At 23.5% G+C, this 17,826-nt stretch overlaps 1 protein-coding gene across 1 annotated transcript; it reads right to left on the minus strand.

Moving 5' to 3' along the window:
- Positions 1–4,454: 4,454 nt before the first annotated feature.
- On the minus strand, positions 4,455–5,947 carry LOC109605266 (retinol dehydrogenase 11-like). The gene is made up of 4 exons (XM_020021834.2): positions 5,815–5,947; positions 5,438–5,767; positions 5,096–5,385; positions 4,455–5,038 (listed from the first exon to the last, which is right to left on the minus strand). Exons 1-4 carry the CDS (start codon positions 5,945–5,947, stop codon positions 4,841–4,843), a joined length of 951 nt encoding a protein of 316 aa, XP_019877393.1. The 3' UTR covers positions 4,455–4,840.
- Positions 5,948–17,826: the final 11,879 nt, after the last annotated feature.

Below are 17,826 nucleotides of genomic sequence, written 5' to 3' on the forward strand. Positions count from 1 at the left end.
ATCTAAACCTAATTAAAAAATAATACTGATTTCACTTATCTTCATAATACAAAGTATGAAAATCACTAAATTAAACAGAAACAACCAAATATTTAATGTGTACCTATTAAAAACAAAAATATTTAAATTTTCATTATAAAAGACACAAATCGTCATAATTTTGGAAACAGGTTTTAATTTGAACAATCCCTGACATTTCTCAGGTTGTTTAGCTTCAGCTACGATAAATGTGTCAGAAAAAATGACACATTTACTACTTTATTAGAAACTGACTTCTTCAACAATTCTATAAAATATCTCGATATGTCCAAATCTAAACCTAATTGAAAAACAGTACTGACTTCACTTATCTTCATAGTACAAAGTGTGAAAATCACTAAATTAAACAGAAACAACCAAATATTTAATGTATACCTATTAAAAACAAAAATATTTAAATTTTCATTATAAAAGACACAAATCGTCATAATTTTGGAAACAGGTTTTAATTTGAACAATCCCTGACATTTCTCAGGTTGTTTGGCTTCAGCTGTGATAATTTTGTTAGAAAAGATGACACATTTACTATTTTATTAGAAGCTGACTTCTTCAACGATTCTATAAAACACCTCGATATGTCCAAATCTAAACCTAATTAAAAAATAATACTGATTTCACTTATCTTCATAATACAAAGTATGAAAATCACTAAATTAAACAGAAACAACCAAATATTTAATGTGTACCTATTAAAAACAAAAATATTTAAATTTTCATTATAAAAGACACAAATCGTCATAATTTTGGAAACAGGTTTTAATTTGAACAATCCCTGACATTTCTCAGGTTGTTTAGCTTCGGCTACGATAAATGTGTCAGAAAAAATGACACATTTACTACTTTATTAGAAACTGACTTCTTCAACAATTCTATAAAATATCTCGATATGTCCAAATCTAAACCTAATTGAAAAACAGTACTGACTTCACTTATCTTCATAGTACAAAGTGTGAAAATCACTAAATTAAACAGAAACAACCAAATATTTAATGTATACCTATTAAAAACAAAAATATTTAAATTTTCATTATAAAAGACACAAATCGTCATAATTTTGGAAACAGGTTTTAATTTGAACAATCCCTGACATTTCTCAGGTTGTTTGGCTTCAGCTGTGATAATTTTGTTAGAAAAGATGACACATTTACTATTTTATTAGAAGCTGACTTCTTCAACGATTCTATAAAACACCTCGATATGTCCAAATCTAAACCTAATTAAAAAATAATACTGATTTCACTTATCTTCATAATACAAAGTATGAAAATCACTAAATTAAACAGAAACAACCAAATATTTAATGTGTACCTATTAAAAACAAAAATATTTAAATTTTCATTATAAAAGACACAAATCGTCATAATTTTGGAAACAGGTTTTAATTTGAACAATCCCTGACATTTCTCAGGTTGTTTAGCTTCGGCTACGATAAATGTGTCAGAAAAAATGACACATTTACTACTTTATTAGAAACTGACTTCTTCAACAATTCTATAAAATATCTCGATATGTCCAAATCTAAACCTAATTGAAAAACAGTACTGACTTCACTTATCTTCATAGTACAAAGTGTGAAAATCACTAAATTAAACAGAAACAACCAAATATTTAATGTATACCTATTAAAAACAAAAATATTTAAATTTTCATTATAAAAGACACAAATCGTCATAATTTTGGAAACAGGTTTTAATTTGAACAATCCCTGACATTTCTCAGGTTGTTTGGCTTCAGCTGTGATAATTTTGTTAGAAAAGATGACACATTTACTATTTTATTAGAAGCTGACTTCTTCAACGATTCTATAAAACACCTCGATATGTCCAAATCTAAACCTAATTAAAAAATAATACTGATTTCACTTATCTTCATAATACAAAGTATGAAAATCACTAAATTAAACAGAAACAACCAAATATTTAATGTGTACCTATTAAAAACAAAAATATTTAAATTTTCATTATAAAAGACACAAATCGTCATAATTTTGGAAACAGGTTTTAATTTGAACAATCCCTGACATTTCTCAGGTTGTTTAGCTTCGGCTACGATAAATGTGTCAGAAAAAATGACACATTTACTACTTTATTAGAAACTGACTTCTTCAACAATTCTATAAAATATCTCGATATGTCCAAATCTAAACCTAATTGAAAAACAGTACTGACTTCACTTATCTTCATAGTACAAAGTGTGAAAATCACTAAATTAAACAGAAACAACCAAATATTTAATGTATACCTATTAAAAACAAAAATATTTAAATTTTCATTATAAAAGACACAAATCGTCATAATTTTGGAAACAGGTTTTAATTTGAACAATCCCTGACATTTCTCAGGTTGTTTGGCTTCAGCTGTGATAATTTTGTTAGAAAAGATGACACATTTACTATTTTATTAGAAGCTGACTTCTTCAACGATTCTATAAAACACCTCGATATGTCCAAATCTAAACCTAATTAAAAAATAATACTGATTTCACTTATCTTCATAATACAAAGTATGAAAATCACTAAATTAAACAGAAACAACCAAATATTTAATGTGTACCTATTAAAAACAAAAATATTTAAATTTTCATTATAAAAGACACAAATCGTCATAATTTTGGAAACAGGTTTTAATTTGAACAATCCCTGACATTTCTCAGGTTGTTTAGCTTCGGCTACGATAAATGTGTCAGAAAAAATGACACATTTACTACTTTATTAGAAACTGACTTCTTCAACAATTCTATAAAATATCTCGATATGTCCAAATCTAAACCTAATTGAAAAACAGTACTGACTTCACTTATCTTCATAGTACAAAGTGTGAAAATCACTAAATTAAACAGAAACAACCAAATATTTAATGTATACCTATTAAAAACAAAAATATTTAAATTTTCATTATAAAAGACACAAATCGTCATAATTTTGGAAACAGGTTTTAATTTGAACAATCCCTGACATTTCTCAGGTTGTTTGGCTTCAGCTGTGATAATTTTGTTAGAAAAGATGACACATTTACTATTTTATTAGAAGCTGACTTCTTCAACGATTCTATAAAACACCTCGATATGTCCAAATCTAAACCTAATTAAAAAATAATACTGATTTCACTTATCTTCATAATACAAAGTATGAAAATCACTAAATTAAACAGAAACAACCAAATATTTAATGTGTACCTATTAAAAACAAAAATATTTAAATTTTCATTATAAAAGACACAAATCGTCATAATTTTGGAAACAGGTTTTAATTTGAACAATCCCTGACATTTCTCAGGTTGTTTAGCTTCAGCTACGATAAATGTGTCAGAAAAAATGACACATTTACTACTTTATTAGAAACTGACTTCTTCAACAATTCTATAAAATATCTCGATATGTCCAAATCTAAACCTAATTGAAAAACAGTACTGACTTCACTTATCTTCATAGTACAAAGTGTGAAAATCACTAAATTAAACAGAAACAACCAAATATTTAATGTATACCTATTAAAAACAAAAATATTTAAATTTTCATTATAAAAGACACAAATCGTCATAATTTTGGAAACAGGTTTTAATTTGAACAATCCCTGACATTTCTCAGGTTGTTTGGCTTCAGCTGTGATAATTTTGTTAGAAAAGATGACACATTTACTATTTTATTAGAAGCTGACTTCTTCAACGATTCTATAAAACACCTCGATATGTCCAAATCTAAACCTAATTAAAAAATAATACTGATTTCACTTATCTTCATAATACAAAGTATGAAAATCACTAAATTAAACAGAAACAACCAAATATTTAATGTGTACCTATTAAAAACAAAAATATTTAAATTTTCATTATAAAAGACACAAATCGTCATAATTTTGGAAACAGGTTTTAATTTGAACAATCCCTGACATTTCTCAGGTTGTTTAGCTTCGGCTACGATAAATGTGTCAGAAAAAATGACACATTTACTACTTTATTAGAAACTGACTTCTTCAACAATTCTATAAAATATCTCGATATGTCCAAATCTAAACCTAATTGAAAAACAGTACTGACTTCACTTATCTTCATAGTACAAAGTGTGAAAATCACTAAATTAAACAGAAACAACCAAATATTTAATGTATACCTATTAAAAACAAAAATATTTAAATTTTCATTATAAAAGACACAAATCGTCATAATTTTGGAAACAGGTTTTAATTTGAACAATCCCTGACATTTCTCAAGTTGTTTGACTTCAGCTGTGATAATTTTGTTAGAAAAGATGACACATTTACTATTTTATTAGAAGCTGACTTCTTCAACGATTCTATAAAATACCTCGTTATGTTCAAATCTAAATCTAATTGAAAAGTAGTACTGATTTCACTTATCTTCATAGTACAAAGTGTGAAAGTCCCTAAATTAAAAGAAAACAACCAAATATTTAATGTTTACATATTAAAAATCAAAAATGTTTATATTTTTATAATAAAAGACATAAATAGTCATAATTTTGGAAACAGGTTTTAATTTGAACAACCCTTGACATTTCTCAGGTTGTTTGGCTTCAGCTATGATAAATTTGTCAGAAAAGATGATACATTTATTATTTTATTAGAAGCAGGCTTCTTCAACGATTCTATAAAATACTTCGATATGTCTAAATCTAAACCTAATTAAAAAATAGTACTGACTTCACTTCTCTTCATAATACAAAGAGTGAAAATCACTAAATTAAACAAAAACAACCAATACATCCAAATAATTATTATGAAATTAAGTTTGAGAATCATTAAAGTCGTTGTTTAAGAAGAAATATGTGTGAATAAAAAATGTATTTATAATTTTAAAAGTTCATCAGCTTTTAGTTTAACCAACTCTTGACTTTTCTCCCAAATCTTCTTCTGTAACGTTTTACTTCGTGCTGTTCTATAAGCACATTCAACCTGACATTCACTAAAATGTTCACCCGTAAATGGTTCCAAATAATTTTCCACAGCTGTGTAAATTTGACTTTGTGCACCTTCTTCAGGTGTCTAAAAATGATCAAAAATTTTCCTTAATTTGATGGTCAATAATTTGATATTACTCACTTTAAAGTAAAAAATGTAGCAAAATTCTAATAATATCTTTTTAAAACCTTTCATGTTGTTGAAAATCTGGGTCTGTACAACACCAGGATGCACCGAAAACACGGAGACTTTGGAGGATTTCAGTCGAAGTGCGAGTTCTTTGGTGAAGTAAATCAGGCAGAGCTTCGAATTTCTGTAAACCTTAACGGTTCCTTGGTATTTATTCAGGTTGTTTATGTCCAGATGCGCAAACATGGCCAGTGCTGATGACACGTTTACTATTCTACTGGGAGCTGACCTCTTCAGCAAATCTATAAAACACCTCAGCAGAAATAAAACAAAAATCATATTAGTCATCCGTACCTACGAGTAAGATCGTCAGCAGAAAAGGTGCGAAATAATTAATTTGCATGGTCATCTCCAAACCGTCTTCGGTTGTCTCCGAAGCTGCACTTAAAACTCCCGCATTGTTAACCAATATATCCAGCCTTTTTTCATTGTGGTTTATATCTTTGGCAAAATTTCTAACTGACGTTAAGGAAGACAGGTCGAGAAGTTTTACCACAACATTGGGATTGTTTGTGATGCTTATTATTCTATTTTTAGCACTCTCACCATCTGCGGAGTCCATACAAGCTAAAATGACTTTGGCACCACGGTGTGCAAAATCCAAAGCTGTCTCGAAGCCCATACCTAAATTACCAACTCAGTGAAGCACTTCTAACATAGTGTTAACTTACCTGTGTTTGCACCAGTTACAATTGCAGTCTTTCCAACCAAACTCACTTTGCTTTTGCATCGTTTCGTTTTAAACAATAACCAAAGTTTAAACGAGAACAAAACGCCTAATAATGCGACAATAAAGTAATTCATTGCATCAAGTCACAATGAAGTTCATGCTTGAATTAAGTTGTTTACTTTAAATTTGGTGTGACTTTGATGATAACTAATGGACAGATGTGTTTATTTTTTTTTTTTTAATTGAATTATGTACAACTTTTTTATTTTGTATACAATATTTGAGTTTGATGATAAGTAATGGAATTTTAATGGGTGACAATTAACAATTATTGTACATTTAAATGTAGTTTTTATGTTGTTAGTGTCTATTAAAATTCGACCGAAACAAGACAAAATGTCAAAGCAAATCGGAAGACGAGACGGCTGTACAAAAGAGCTTAGTACAGAAGAAGTAGAAGAGCTAGCTGGTGCTGGTGCTGGAACTGACGATTGTGGGATTTACCAATTGAAAATACGGAATTATCAAGATAGTTTTGGATATGGTGAACTATGTTCATACTTTAAAATATGAACATGTGGTTTACAAACATAAGATTTAAAATTATTCACTGATGTTTTAAGTTTAAGGTAAATTTTTTGCAGATGAAATATGGAACTTCTAGAAAGTCATGTGAATATGTGGCATAGACTTGAAAAATAATATTAATTAACATTTTGGATTGATTAATGAAACCATTTGGTTAACAAGAAAAAAGACACAACTAGATTCAGCAGAGTTCTTAGAAATTTCTTAAGTAGCTTCTCTACAAATCTACGATTTATTTTACCATTTTCAAATTTTATTCTTCATAAAAAAACAATTAACACTCGATATTTCACAGTTTTTCTAGAAATTCATTTGAACATGTGGCACCATTTCGTTTTGGAAAACAATATTAATTAACCTTTTGGATTGATTGATGATTACATCTTTTGGCTAATAAGAATAAGGACACAACTACTGCTTTAGTTGAGTCAGCAACCTTCAAAGTTACAGTTATAAAATTATTAGTATATAATATAATAAATACATTATTGTAGATCTTTTGCATTTTATACCTGGACTTACTAAATAATATGGTTTATAGTTAAATATGTTTAAACATTAAAAACTGAATTATTTATTAAGGTTTTGAGTTTAAGGAGAAGATTTATACAGATGAAACGTGAAAAATGAGTGATCCTGTTTCTAGAAAGTCATATGAATATGTGGCACCACTTGGACTTGGAAGACAATATTAATTATCCTTTTGGATTGACTGATGAAGAAATCTTTTGGCTAATAAAAATGACACAACTACTGCTTCAGTTGAGTCAACAACCTTCAAAGTTACAGTTATAAAATTATTAGTATATAATATAATAAATACATTATTGTAGAACTTTTACATTTTATACCTGTAGTTACTAAGATAATGTGGGTTGTAGTGAAATATGTTGAAACATTAAAAACTGAATTATTTATTAAGGTTTTGAGTTTAAGGAGAAAATTTATACAGATGAAACATGAAAAATAAGTGATCTTGTTTTTTAGAAAGTCATTTGAATATGTGGCACCACTTGGACTTGGAAAACAATATTAATTATCCTTTTGGATTGACTGATGAAGAAATCTTTTGGCTAATAAAAATGACACAACTACTGCTTCAGTTGAGTCAACAACCTTCAAAGTTACAGTTATAAAATTATTAGTATATAATATAATAAATACATTATTGTAGAACTTTTACATTTTATACCTGTAGTTACTAAGATAATGTGGGTTATAGTGAAATATGTTGAAACATTAAAAACTGAATTATTTATTAAGGTTTTGAGTTTAAGGAGAAGATTTATACAGATGAAACATGAAAAATAAGTGATCTTGTTTTTTAGAAAGTCATTTGAATATGTGGCACCACTTGGACTTGGAAAACAATATTAATTATCCTTTTGGATTGACTGATGAAGAAATCTTTTGGCTAATAAAAATGACACAACTACTGCTTCAGTTGAGTCAACAACCTTCAAAGTTACAGTTATAAAATTATTAGTATATAATATAATAAATACATTATTGTAGATTTATACAGATGAAACATGAAAAATAAGTGATCCTGTTTTCTAGAAAGTCATTTGAATATGTGGCACCACTTGGACTTGGAAAACAATATTAATTATCCTTTTGGATTGACTGATGAAGAAATCTTTTGGCTAATAAAAATGACACAACTACTGCTTCAGTTGAGTCAACAACCTTCAAAGTTACAGTTATAAAATTATTAGTATATAATATAATAAATACATTATTGTAGATCTTTTACATTTTATACTTGGAGCTACTAAGATAATGTGGGTTAAAGTGAAATATGTTGAAGCATTAAAAAATGAATAATTTATTAAGGTTTTGAGTTTAAAGAGAAGATTTATACAGATGAAACATGAAAAATGAGTGATCCTGTTTTCTAGAAAGTCATTTGAATATGTGGCACCATTTGGACTTGGAAAACAATAGTAATTATCCTTTTGGATTGGCTGATGAAGAAATCTTTTGACTAATAAAAAGGACACAACTACTGCTTCAGTTCAGTCAGCAACCTTCAAAGTTACAGTTATAAAATTATTAGTATATAATATAATAAATACACTATTGTAGATCTTTTATATTGGAATTACTAAAATAATGTTGGTTATAGTTAAATATGTTGAAACATTGAAAACTGAATTATTTATTAAGGTTTTGAATTTAAGGAGAAGATTTATACAGTTGAAACATCAAAAAATGAGTGATTATGTTTTCTAGAAAGTCTGTTGAGAAACTTCTCAAGTATTTCTCTTCTTTTATGACTTATTTTTCAAATTGTGGTCATTTTCAAATTGTGTACTTCATAAAAAACCTCAAATTATGTCATTTTATTATATGTTAATACGTTTTCTATATTTATATATTTAAAAAAGTAAATTTATATCGACTTTTAAAATAAAAGGAGCATATTAATTCTTATTTTCTCGACTATAGGAATTTTTAATTTGATAATCTTTACAAAATTTGACTTATGAATATTCGAATCTTTTGAAATTATTTCGTAAAGTTGATCTTGCCCAATAATACAATTAACACTCATTATTTTACAATTACAGTTATAAAATTATTAATATACAGTTTTTGTGACAATTTAGTGTAAATATTTTTATAATTATCACCAAATGCGGGTAATTTATTTTAATGTAAAAATTGTCTGCATAAACTCTCTACTTTAACGTCACGTTAGATAATTTTAAAATGCATTTCTTGTTTTGTAATAGATATTGTTGTTTTCGTTATATAACCTTCGAATATTAATAATTTTGCGAAACGAGTAATTGGATCTATTTTTTCCTCTTTTTTTTCTACATTTCAAACAGGAAATAAAACGTTCATAATTCCAATTTTTTTTTTAATTAATGAGGCTGTTACGTTACGATTGCAAATTCATTACAAACAATTTTCCCATTGGTAATAAAAAATTACGAAAAATAAACCCTTTGAGTCCACGGGAAACGCTCGCACATACTTTAAACCAGTTTACACATGTCAAAGTGAAATTACAAATTACCAACGCTCACACAAAAACTTAACTTACATTTATATGAAAATCTGTCCCGCTAAACAAACTTTGTATCTATGTGTGCACACGTACAAAGTTTCCTCCTCACATGAAAAAAAAAAAAAAAAATATTTAAAATTTTACTGCACATGCAAATGATATGTAGACACATAACGAAGAGAAAATACGAGCCCGTATGTGGCGATGTGAATGCACTTTGTTATTCGGAAAAAAATTCCCGGACCCTCTTTCATTTCGTGCCGGATTCTTGACTAGATATGAATGATTAATAATGATGGGGTCCGCATTTGCGGCACCGCGGATGATTAATATTCCCGCCGCCTGGAATATCGAAACTCAACGGACAATTTTTTTTATTGTTGCAATATTAAATTTGCGACGTTTATCAAACGCAGAACGTGATTGAGTGAGAGGCCTTTTTTGTGAAAATCAAATTTAGAACTGCGCAACGGAACATGCCCGGACTTACACGTTTGCTTTATTGCTTGCGAAATCGTTTTATATTGTTTCTTTGTTTTGTTATTTTGCGTTATTGGCAATGAATTTATTTTTATAATTAACTGTTGTTCGTGACTGAAAACACAAAAGATTCGTCAGTCAAATATAATGTACGAGATTTATGAGAGAATACATAGATGTAAAGTTTTTGTTGTTTCGACTCTGGTTAATTTAATTATATTAACATTTTTTGAATTTCGACATCTAAAATATTATATATACTAATATAAATAACAATATGTCAAATATAGGTTTATATTAATTATTATTAATTAAATCTAATTAATAATGTGTTAAAAAATATAATATAACATATACGCAGTTCTTCTTTTCTGAATTTTGAAATTTTAACATTATATACTAATTAATATAAAATAATTAAATCAAATTTGATAATACATCAATTTTTAAATAACTAAATAAATTAAAGTAATAATTTATTAAAAAATTGAAATTTATTAAATTACTTTAACTACATTAAAATTTTAAATTTAGAAAATTTTTTAATTAATTATAACTATACTATACCAATTTATAAAATATAATTAATATAATATATTTAATTTAAATTTTAATTATCTATATAAAATTTAAGTTATAATTTATTAAACAATGCAATTTATTAAATTACTTTAACTATATAAATATTTTTAAAAGTATGGAATTTTGTTAATTGTTAGTTAAGTTAAATTAAATTTTAATTAACTAAATAAAATTAAAGTAATAATTTGTTTAAAAAGGCATTTTTTAAAATACTTTGCTTTACTTTACAAATATGGTATTAATTTGAATTTTTATAAATTAAATAAAATTAAAGAAATAATTTATTAAAAATTGCAATTTTTGAAAATACTAATTACTTTAATATTTTTAAATTTATGACAATTTGTCAATGAATTTAAATTATATAATATTATAAAAAATTCATTTTTTTAAAATTATTAAAAATTTTAAAAATATTCATATTTTTAAAATTTTGAAGCTAATTATGATATTTAAAATTATTATATACTAATTGATTTAAAATATTAATTAGTATATAATAATTATATTGTATTATTATATATTATTATTATAATTAATAATTATTAAAAAATGCAATTTTCTAAAATACTACATTAATATTATTAAAATTATAAACATTTTTTAAAATACTTTAACTATGTCTTTTAAATTATTATATATTAATTAATATAAATTTTATTAATTAACTAAAATTAAAGTATAATTTTATTAAAAAATGAAATATTTTAAAATATTTTAACTATATTCATATTTTTAAAATTTTAAAATTTTATGAATTTATTGATATTTTTAATTATTTTATATTAACTGATATAATATAATTAATGTTAGCTAAAATTTGGTATTAAATTTCAATTTTATTGATTAAAGAAAATTAAAATAATAATTTATTAAAAAAATGCAATTTTTTAAAATATTTTAATTACATTAATATATTTAAAATTATGAAATTTTGTCAGTTAACTTAAATTAAATTTAAATTAGCTAAATATAATTAAAATAATAATTTATTTAAAAACGCATTTTTTAATTTTTTAACATTTTTAAAATTTTGAAATTTTCTCAATTAATTGTAATTTAATAAATAATATACTAATTGACATAATATAACTAATTTTATCTCAAATTTGGTTTTAAATTTAATTCTTATTAATTAAATAAAAATAAAGCAATAATTTATTAGAAAATGCAAATTTTTAAAATACTTTAACTATATTAATATTTTTAAAACATTGAAATTTTCCCAATTAATTATGATATTTTAAATTAATATAATCATAATTTATTAAAAAATGTAAATTCTTAAAATCTATATTTAAACTACATTAAAACCATAAAATTTAGTCAATTAAATTTTAAATAATAATAAGTTTTATTCAAAATGTTAAAATATAATATAAAAAAATATATAAATAAATCATTAATCAACAATCAAAGTTAACGTCACTTTAAATTCAAACATATTTTTGAAAAATAAATAAATAAATAACTACGATCTGTAACTGAATCACCCTGTATAGTGTAATTTTAATATTCCTTAACTTCATTCCTTCGACTTTTTGTAACGCAATAAAAATAAATTACATCTGGTTTAAAACTGAATGACTTAATAACAATCAGAATTTTTATGTGCCACAAAAACAATGATGAACAATGTAAATGTTAAAATTAAATATAAAAAATGTATTTTAAGAAATAATTAATGAAAAACCAAAATTGATGGTCACTTGAAATTCAACATTAAAAATATATTTGAAAAATAAATAATAATAACTTCGGTCTGTAAATGAATCACTCTGTATAGTGGATTCTTTTTATCCCTAAACTTCATCCCTTCGACTTTTTGTAACGCTATGAAAATAAATTACGTCTGGTTTAAAACCGAATGACTTAATAACAATCAAAATTTTTATGTGCCATATAAAAAATGATGAACAATGTAAATGTTAAAATTTAATATTAAACATGTATTTCAATAAATCATTAAACAAAAATCAAAGTTAATGCTCACTTCCAATTTAACATTAAAAATATATTTGAAAAATAAATAAATAACTTCGGTCTGTAAATGAATCACCCTGTATAGTATAATTTTAATATCCCTAAACTTCATCCCTTCAACTTTTTGTAACACAATGAAAATAAATTACGTCTGGTTTAAAACCGAATGACTTAATAACAATCAGAATTTTTATGTGCCACATAAACAATGATGAACAATGTAAATGTTAAAATTTAATATAAAAAATGTATTTTAATAAATCATTTATCAAAAACCAACGTTAATGGTCACTTCCAATTCAACATTAAAAATATATTTGAAAAATAAATAAATAACTTCGGTCTGTAAATGAATCACCCTGTATAGTTTAATTTTAATAACCCTAAACTTCATCCCTTCGACTTTTTGTAACGCAATGAAAATAAATTACGTCTGGTTTAAAACCGAATGACTTAATAACAATCAGAATTTTTATGTGCCACATAAACAATGATGAACAATGTAAATGTTCATATTCGCATGAAAAACCTAAATCAATTAGACAACAGCCGTATAATGCAAAACAATAATTGCTTAATATGCTCGCGCGCTGCACATTATAACGTTATATTCAACTATCAAACAGCATGGATGCTTTTTACGACTGCATAAACATCGGATTATTCAAAATATATCTTGGCGAAATCGAACGGTACAAACTAATTTTTGCAACTATACTGCCCAACTGCAAGTGAACCGTTAACGGATTTTATCGGAATGCGTTTTGAGGTATTTCAGCAATCAGACTGTTAATTCAAATAATTTGTTGTTGTGTTACAATTTTGAAACGGTTACTTAATCGTACATACTCCATTTCAGGCCTTAATTAACCCACGCTGTGCGATTATTACTAATAAAACAACCAGTATATTGGAAGTTAAGGATTAACAGGAAATTAAACAAACTGTCTTTGGCACTAAATAAAAAATAAAAACGGAAAAGAGAAAGAAACACATTATTCCGAACAGTACTTTGATTATTAGCTAAAGTAATAATAAAAAAATATACCTATACATGTTATAATAAAAATTTATTCTCTAAATTAATATGAATACAAAAATTTTAATTACATTTTCTGATGCTTTCTAATATATTTTAACACAATTAGTTAGTATTAAAATTATAAAAATTTGTCATTAATATGTTTAATTTAGATTAAATTTTAATTAGCTAAATAAAATTAAATTATTAATTTATTACAAAATGCATTTTTTAAAATACTTTAACTATGTCTTTTAAATTATTATATATTAATTAATATAGATTTTATTAATTAACTAAAATTAAAGTATAATTTTATTAAAAAATAAAATGTTTTAAAATATTTTAACTACATTCATATTTTTAAAATTTTAAAATTTTATGAATTTATTGATATTTTTAATTATTTTATATTAACTGATATAATATAATTAATGTTAGCTCAAATTTGGTATTAAATTTCAATTTTATTGATTAAATGAAATTAAAATATTAATTTATTAAAAAGAGCAATTTTTTAAAATACTTTAATTACATTAATATTTTTAAAATTATGAAATTTTGTCAGTTAACTTAAATTAAATTTAAATTAGCTAAATAAAATTAAAGCAATAATTTATTTAAAAATTAATTTTTTAATTTTTTAACATTTTTAAAATTTTGAAATTTTCTCAATTAATTATAATTTAATAAATAATATACTAATTGACATAATATAACTAATTTTATCTCAAATTTGGTATTAAATTTAATTCTTATTAATTAAACAAATTTAAAGCAATAATTTATTAGAAAATGCAAATTTTTAAAATACATTAACTATATTAATATTTTTAAAACATTGACATTTTTCCAATTAATTATGATATTTTAAATTATTATAATATTAAAAAATGTAAATACTTAAAAATTATATTTATACTACATTAAAACCATAAAATTTAGTCAATTAAATTTTAAATAATAATAAGTTTTAATAATAATAGTAATAATAAAAAAATATACCTATACATGTTATAATAAAAATTTATTCTCTAAATTAATATGAATACAAAAATTTTAATTACATTTTCTGATGCTTTCTAATATATTTTAACATAACTAGTTAGTATAAATATATATAATAAATATTTTTACTGCCTGATTTTTTTTAAATATTGATATTTTTCGTGTTTGTCAATATTAATTTAACGTAATTAAATTGATTAAGTTAATAACAGGATCAACACCTGGACTAGAAGCGTTGTCACGGTGGCCTCCATGAAAAGACTAGGAATTATTCTTTCGGTCCGCCAATGCGGCCAATTCATTACGTCCAGCAATCAATTAAGTGCGGAACAATGTGATATTTACAAACCGTAATTCACCTTTGTCGTTACCATTGGACGGGCATTTCAATAATTGCCTGTAATCATCTCATATATTCTTAACACTGCATCAACGTAATTGTTGCCTTGATCGTGGGCTCAATACTGTTGCTGAGATTTGCGAAATCCATACGAAGGTATGTCAGTGATGCCTGTCGGAATATTCAGTGTTAAATGGAAATGGTTTGGTACAGACAAAATCTTTATGAGTGTTTTAGCAATTGTGAGGCAACCAGGAAGAGTTTCGGTGTTGTATAACTGTGTTTCTAGTCGAAAATGCTTATGTAATGGCAAATAAAAAGAAAGAAAAGCACTAATATCTATTTTTAACTGAAAAAATCTCAAATTGGGAGAAAAACAGGTGTCTCCAGCTTAATTTTAGTATCAAATACTTATCTTTAAAAGATGTTTAATAAGATGTATCAATATAAAATCATCCAACATCATTCAAATGTGGACATTGTGGTTTATTTGAATAGATATATACTACAATTTAACAACAATTTTTATGTAAATGAGTTTACTTCACTATAAACTTATGTAAATATGTTTTTATCAATTCAACAAACAGTTTAATAGCATCAATTTTAATATTATATTTATCTATAACACACCATAAAGTAAACGAAGTACATGATTATGTATAATACTGTAATGTTTCATGTTACACTTCAATTTTCAAGATAACGACGGTTCTGTTCTAGCTGTTGAAAAATTTAAAATAAACAATGTAAAATCTAATTACCCATCATTACAATACAAACGTGGGACCCCAGCTCATTGAGTTTATGGAATGGGTATTATTAGATTAAAGTGTACAGTTAGAAATTAATAAGAGCTCCCAACAAAGAAATGATTTTTTACTGATTAACATAAAAGTTCCGAGCTCAAATAGTACTACTTTAAACAGTAATTGTATAAATGAATATACTAGAAAGCAGTGTAAGCAGGATTCTTTTATTTATGAATACAGACAATCGGACTTAATTATTGAACACCATACATATAATATTTTAGTATATATCTAATTTTTCTAATCATTCTAGTTTGATTAATTTAAATCATTAATCATATTATTTCAATCATAACTTGGAAAAGATAATATGTAGAATCATTTTAAATATAAAAAAGTGGATTTAAAAAATTAAATTATTAATTTGATTTATTTATTTATAATCATTAAATAACATTTTTCATTTAACTATACATTTTTGTTAATATTTCATTAAAAAATTATTAAAAATAATAGATAAATTAATCGACGATGATGATTTAAAATTACATAAATTAGATTTCTACATTAATTATTGATGAATAAATTTATAAAATGTAAATAAAAATAAACAAACTTATAATACCCAGTTGAAAAAAAAAATATTTATTTTTCAAATAAATATGTTTTGGATTATTTCATCAATAAATCATTATAAATACTAGAAAAAATTAATTCATTTCGAAAAATCAATAAATTAATCAAAATTTAAAGAAATAATTAATACAACATATCTTCTAAATATTTTTGTAACATAAAATTAATACAATATTTTTTCAATGGTTAAATAAAATTTATACGAAACTGTTTTAAAATTATTTGATTAACAAACTAATATTAATTTTAAAATGCAACAAATATTAACATTAATATATTAACAAAATTACACCAGTTATATATTTATAATAATTATATAAAAATATTAAATTTCTCATTTAATTATACATTTTTGTTAATATTTCATTAAGAAATTGTTAATAAAATTAATATTATTATTATAATAATTATTAAAAATAGTAAATTTCTCATTTAATTGTACATTTTTGTTAATATTTCATTAAGAAATTATTAAAAATAATAGATAAATTAATCGGCGATGATGATTTAAAATTACATAAATTAGATATCTACATTAATTATTGATGAATAAATTTATAAAATGAAAATAAAAATAAATAAACCTATAATACCCAGTTGAAAAAAAATATATTTATTTTTCAATTAAATATGTTTTGGATTATTTCATCAAGAAATCATTATAAATACAAGAAAAAATTAATTCATTTCGAAAAATCAATCAATATAATACAACATATCTTCTAAATATTTTTATAACATAAAATTAATACAAAATTTCTACAACAGTTAAATAAAATTTATAAGAAATTGTTTAAAAATTATTTGATTAAAAAACAAATATTAATTTTAAAATCCAACAAATATTAATATTAATATATTAACAAAATTACTAATTTATTTATTTATTTATTTATAATAATCCTATTATTCCCCATTTATATATTTATAATAATTATATATAAATATTAAATTTCTCATTTAATTATACATTTTTGTTAATATTTCATTAAGAAATTGTTAAAAATAATAGATAAATTAATCGACGATGATGATTTAAAATTACATAACTTAGATTTCTTCATTAATTATTGATGAATAAATTTATAAAATTTAAATAAAAATAAATAAACCTATTATACCCAGTTGAAAAAAAATATTTATTTTTCAATTAAATGTGTTTTGGATTATTTCATCAAGAAATCATTATAAATACTAGAAAAAATTAATTCATTTCGAAAAATCAATAAATTAATCAAAATTTAAAGAAATAATTAATACAACATATCTTCTAAATATTTTTGTAACATAAAATTAATACAATATTTTTACTACAGTTAAATAAAATTTATACGAAACTGTTTTAAAATTATTTGATTAACAAACTAATATTAATGTTAAAATGCAACAAATATTAACATTAATATATTAATAAAATTAATATTATTATTATAATAATTATTAAAAATAGTAAATTTCTCATTTAATTATACATTTTTGTTAATATTTCATTAAGAAATTATTAAAAATAATAGATAAATTAATCGGCGATGATGATTTAAAATTACATAAATTAGATATCTACATTAATTATTGATGAATAAATTTATAAAATGAAAATAAAA

Source organism: Aethina tumida, chromosome 5 (genome assembly GCF_024364675.1).
Source record: "Aethina tumida isolate Nest 87 chromosome 5, icAetTumi1.1, whole genome shotgun sequence".
In the NCBI taxonomy this organism is placed as follows: Eukaryota; Metazoa; Arthropoda; class Insecta; order Coleoptera; family Nitidulidae; genus Aethina; species Aethina tumida.

Excerpts from the sequence above, each read along its gene's own strand:
- LOC109605266 (XM_020021834.2), bottom strand. The coding sequence starts at position 5,947 with ATGAATTACTTTATTGTCGCATTATTAGGCGTTTTGTTCTCGTTTAAA. Across the intron at positions 5,768-5,814 it reads TGTAACTGGTGCAAACACAG|GTATGGGCTTCGAGACAGCT; the intron begins GTAAGTTAACAC and ends TTGGTAATTTAG. Across the intron at positions 5,039-5,095 it reads GCTACATTTTTTACTTTAAA|ACACCTGAAGAAGGTGCACA; the intron begins GTGAGTAATATC and ends GATCATTTTTAG.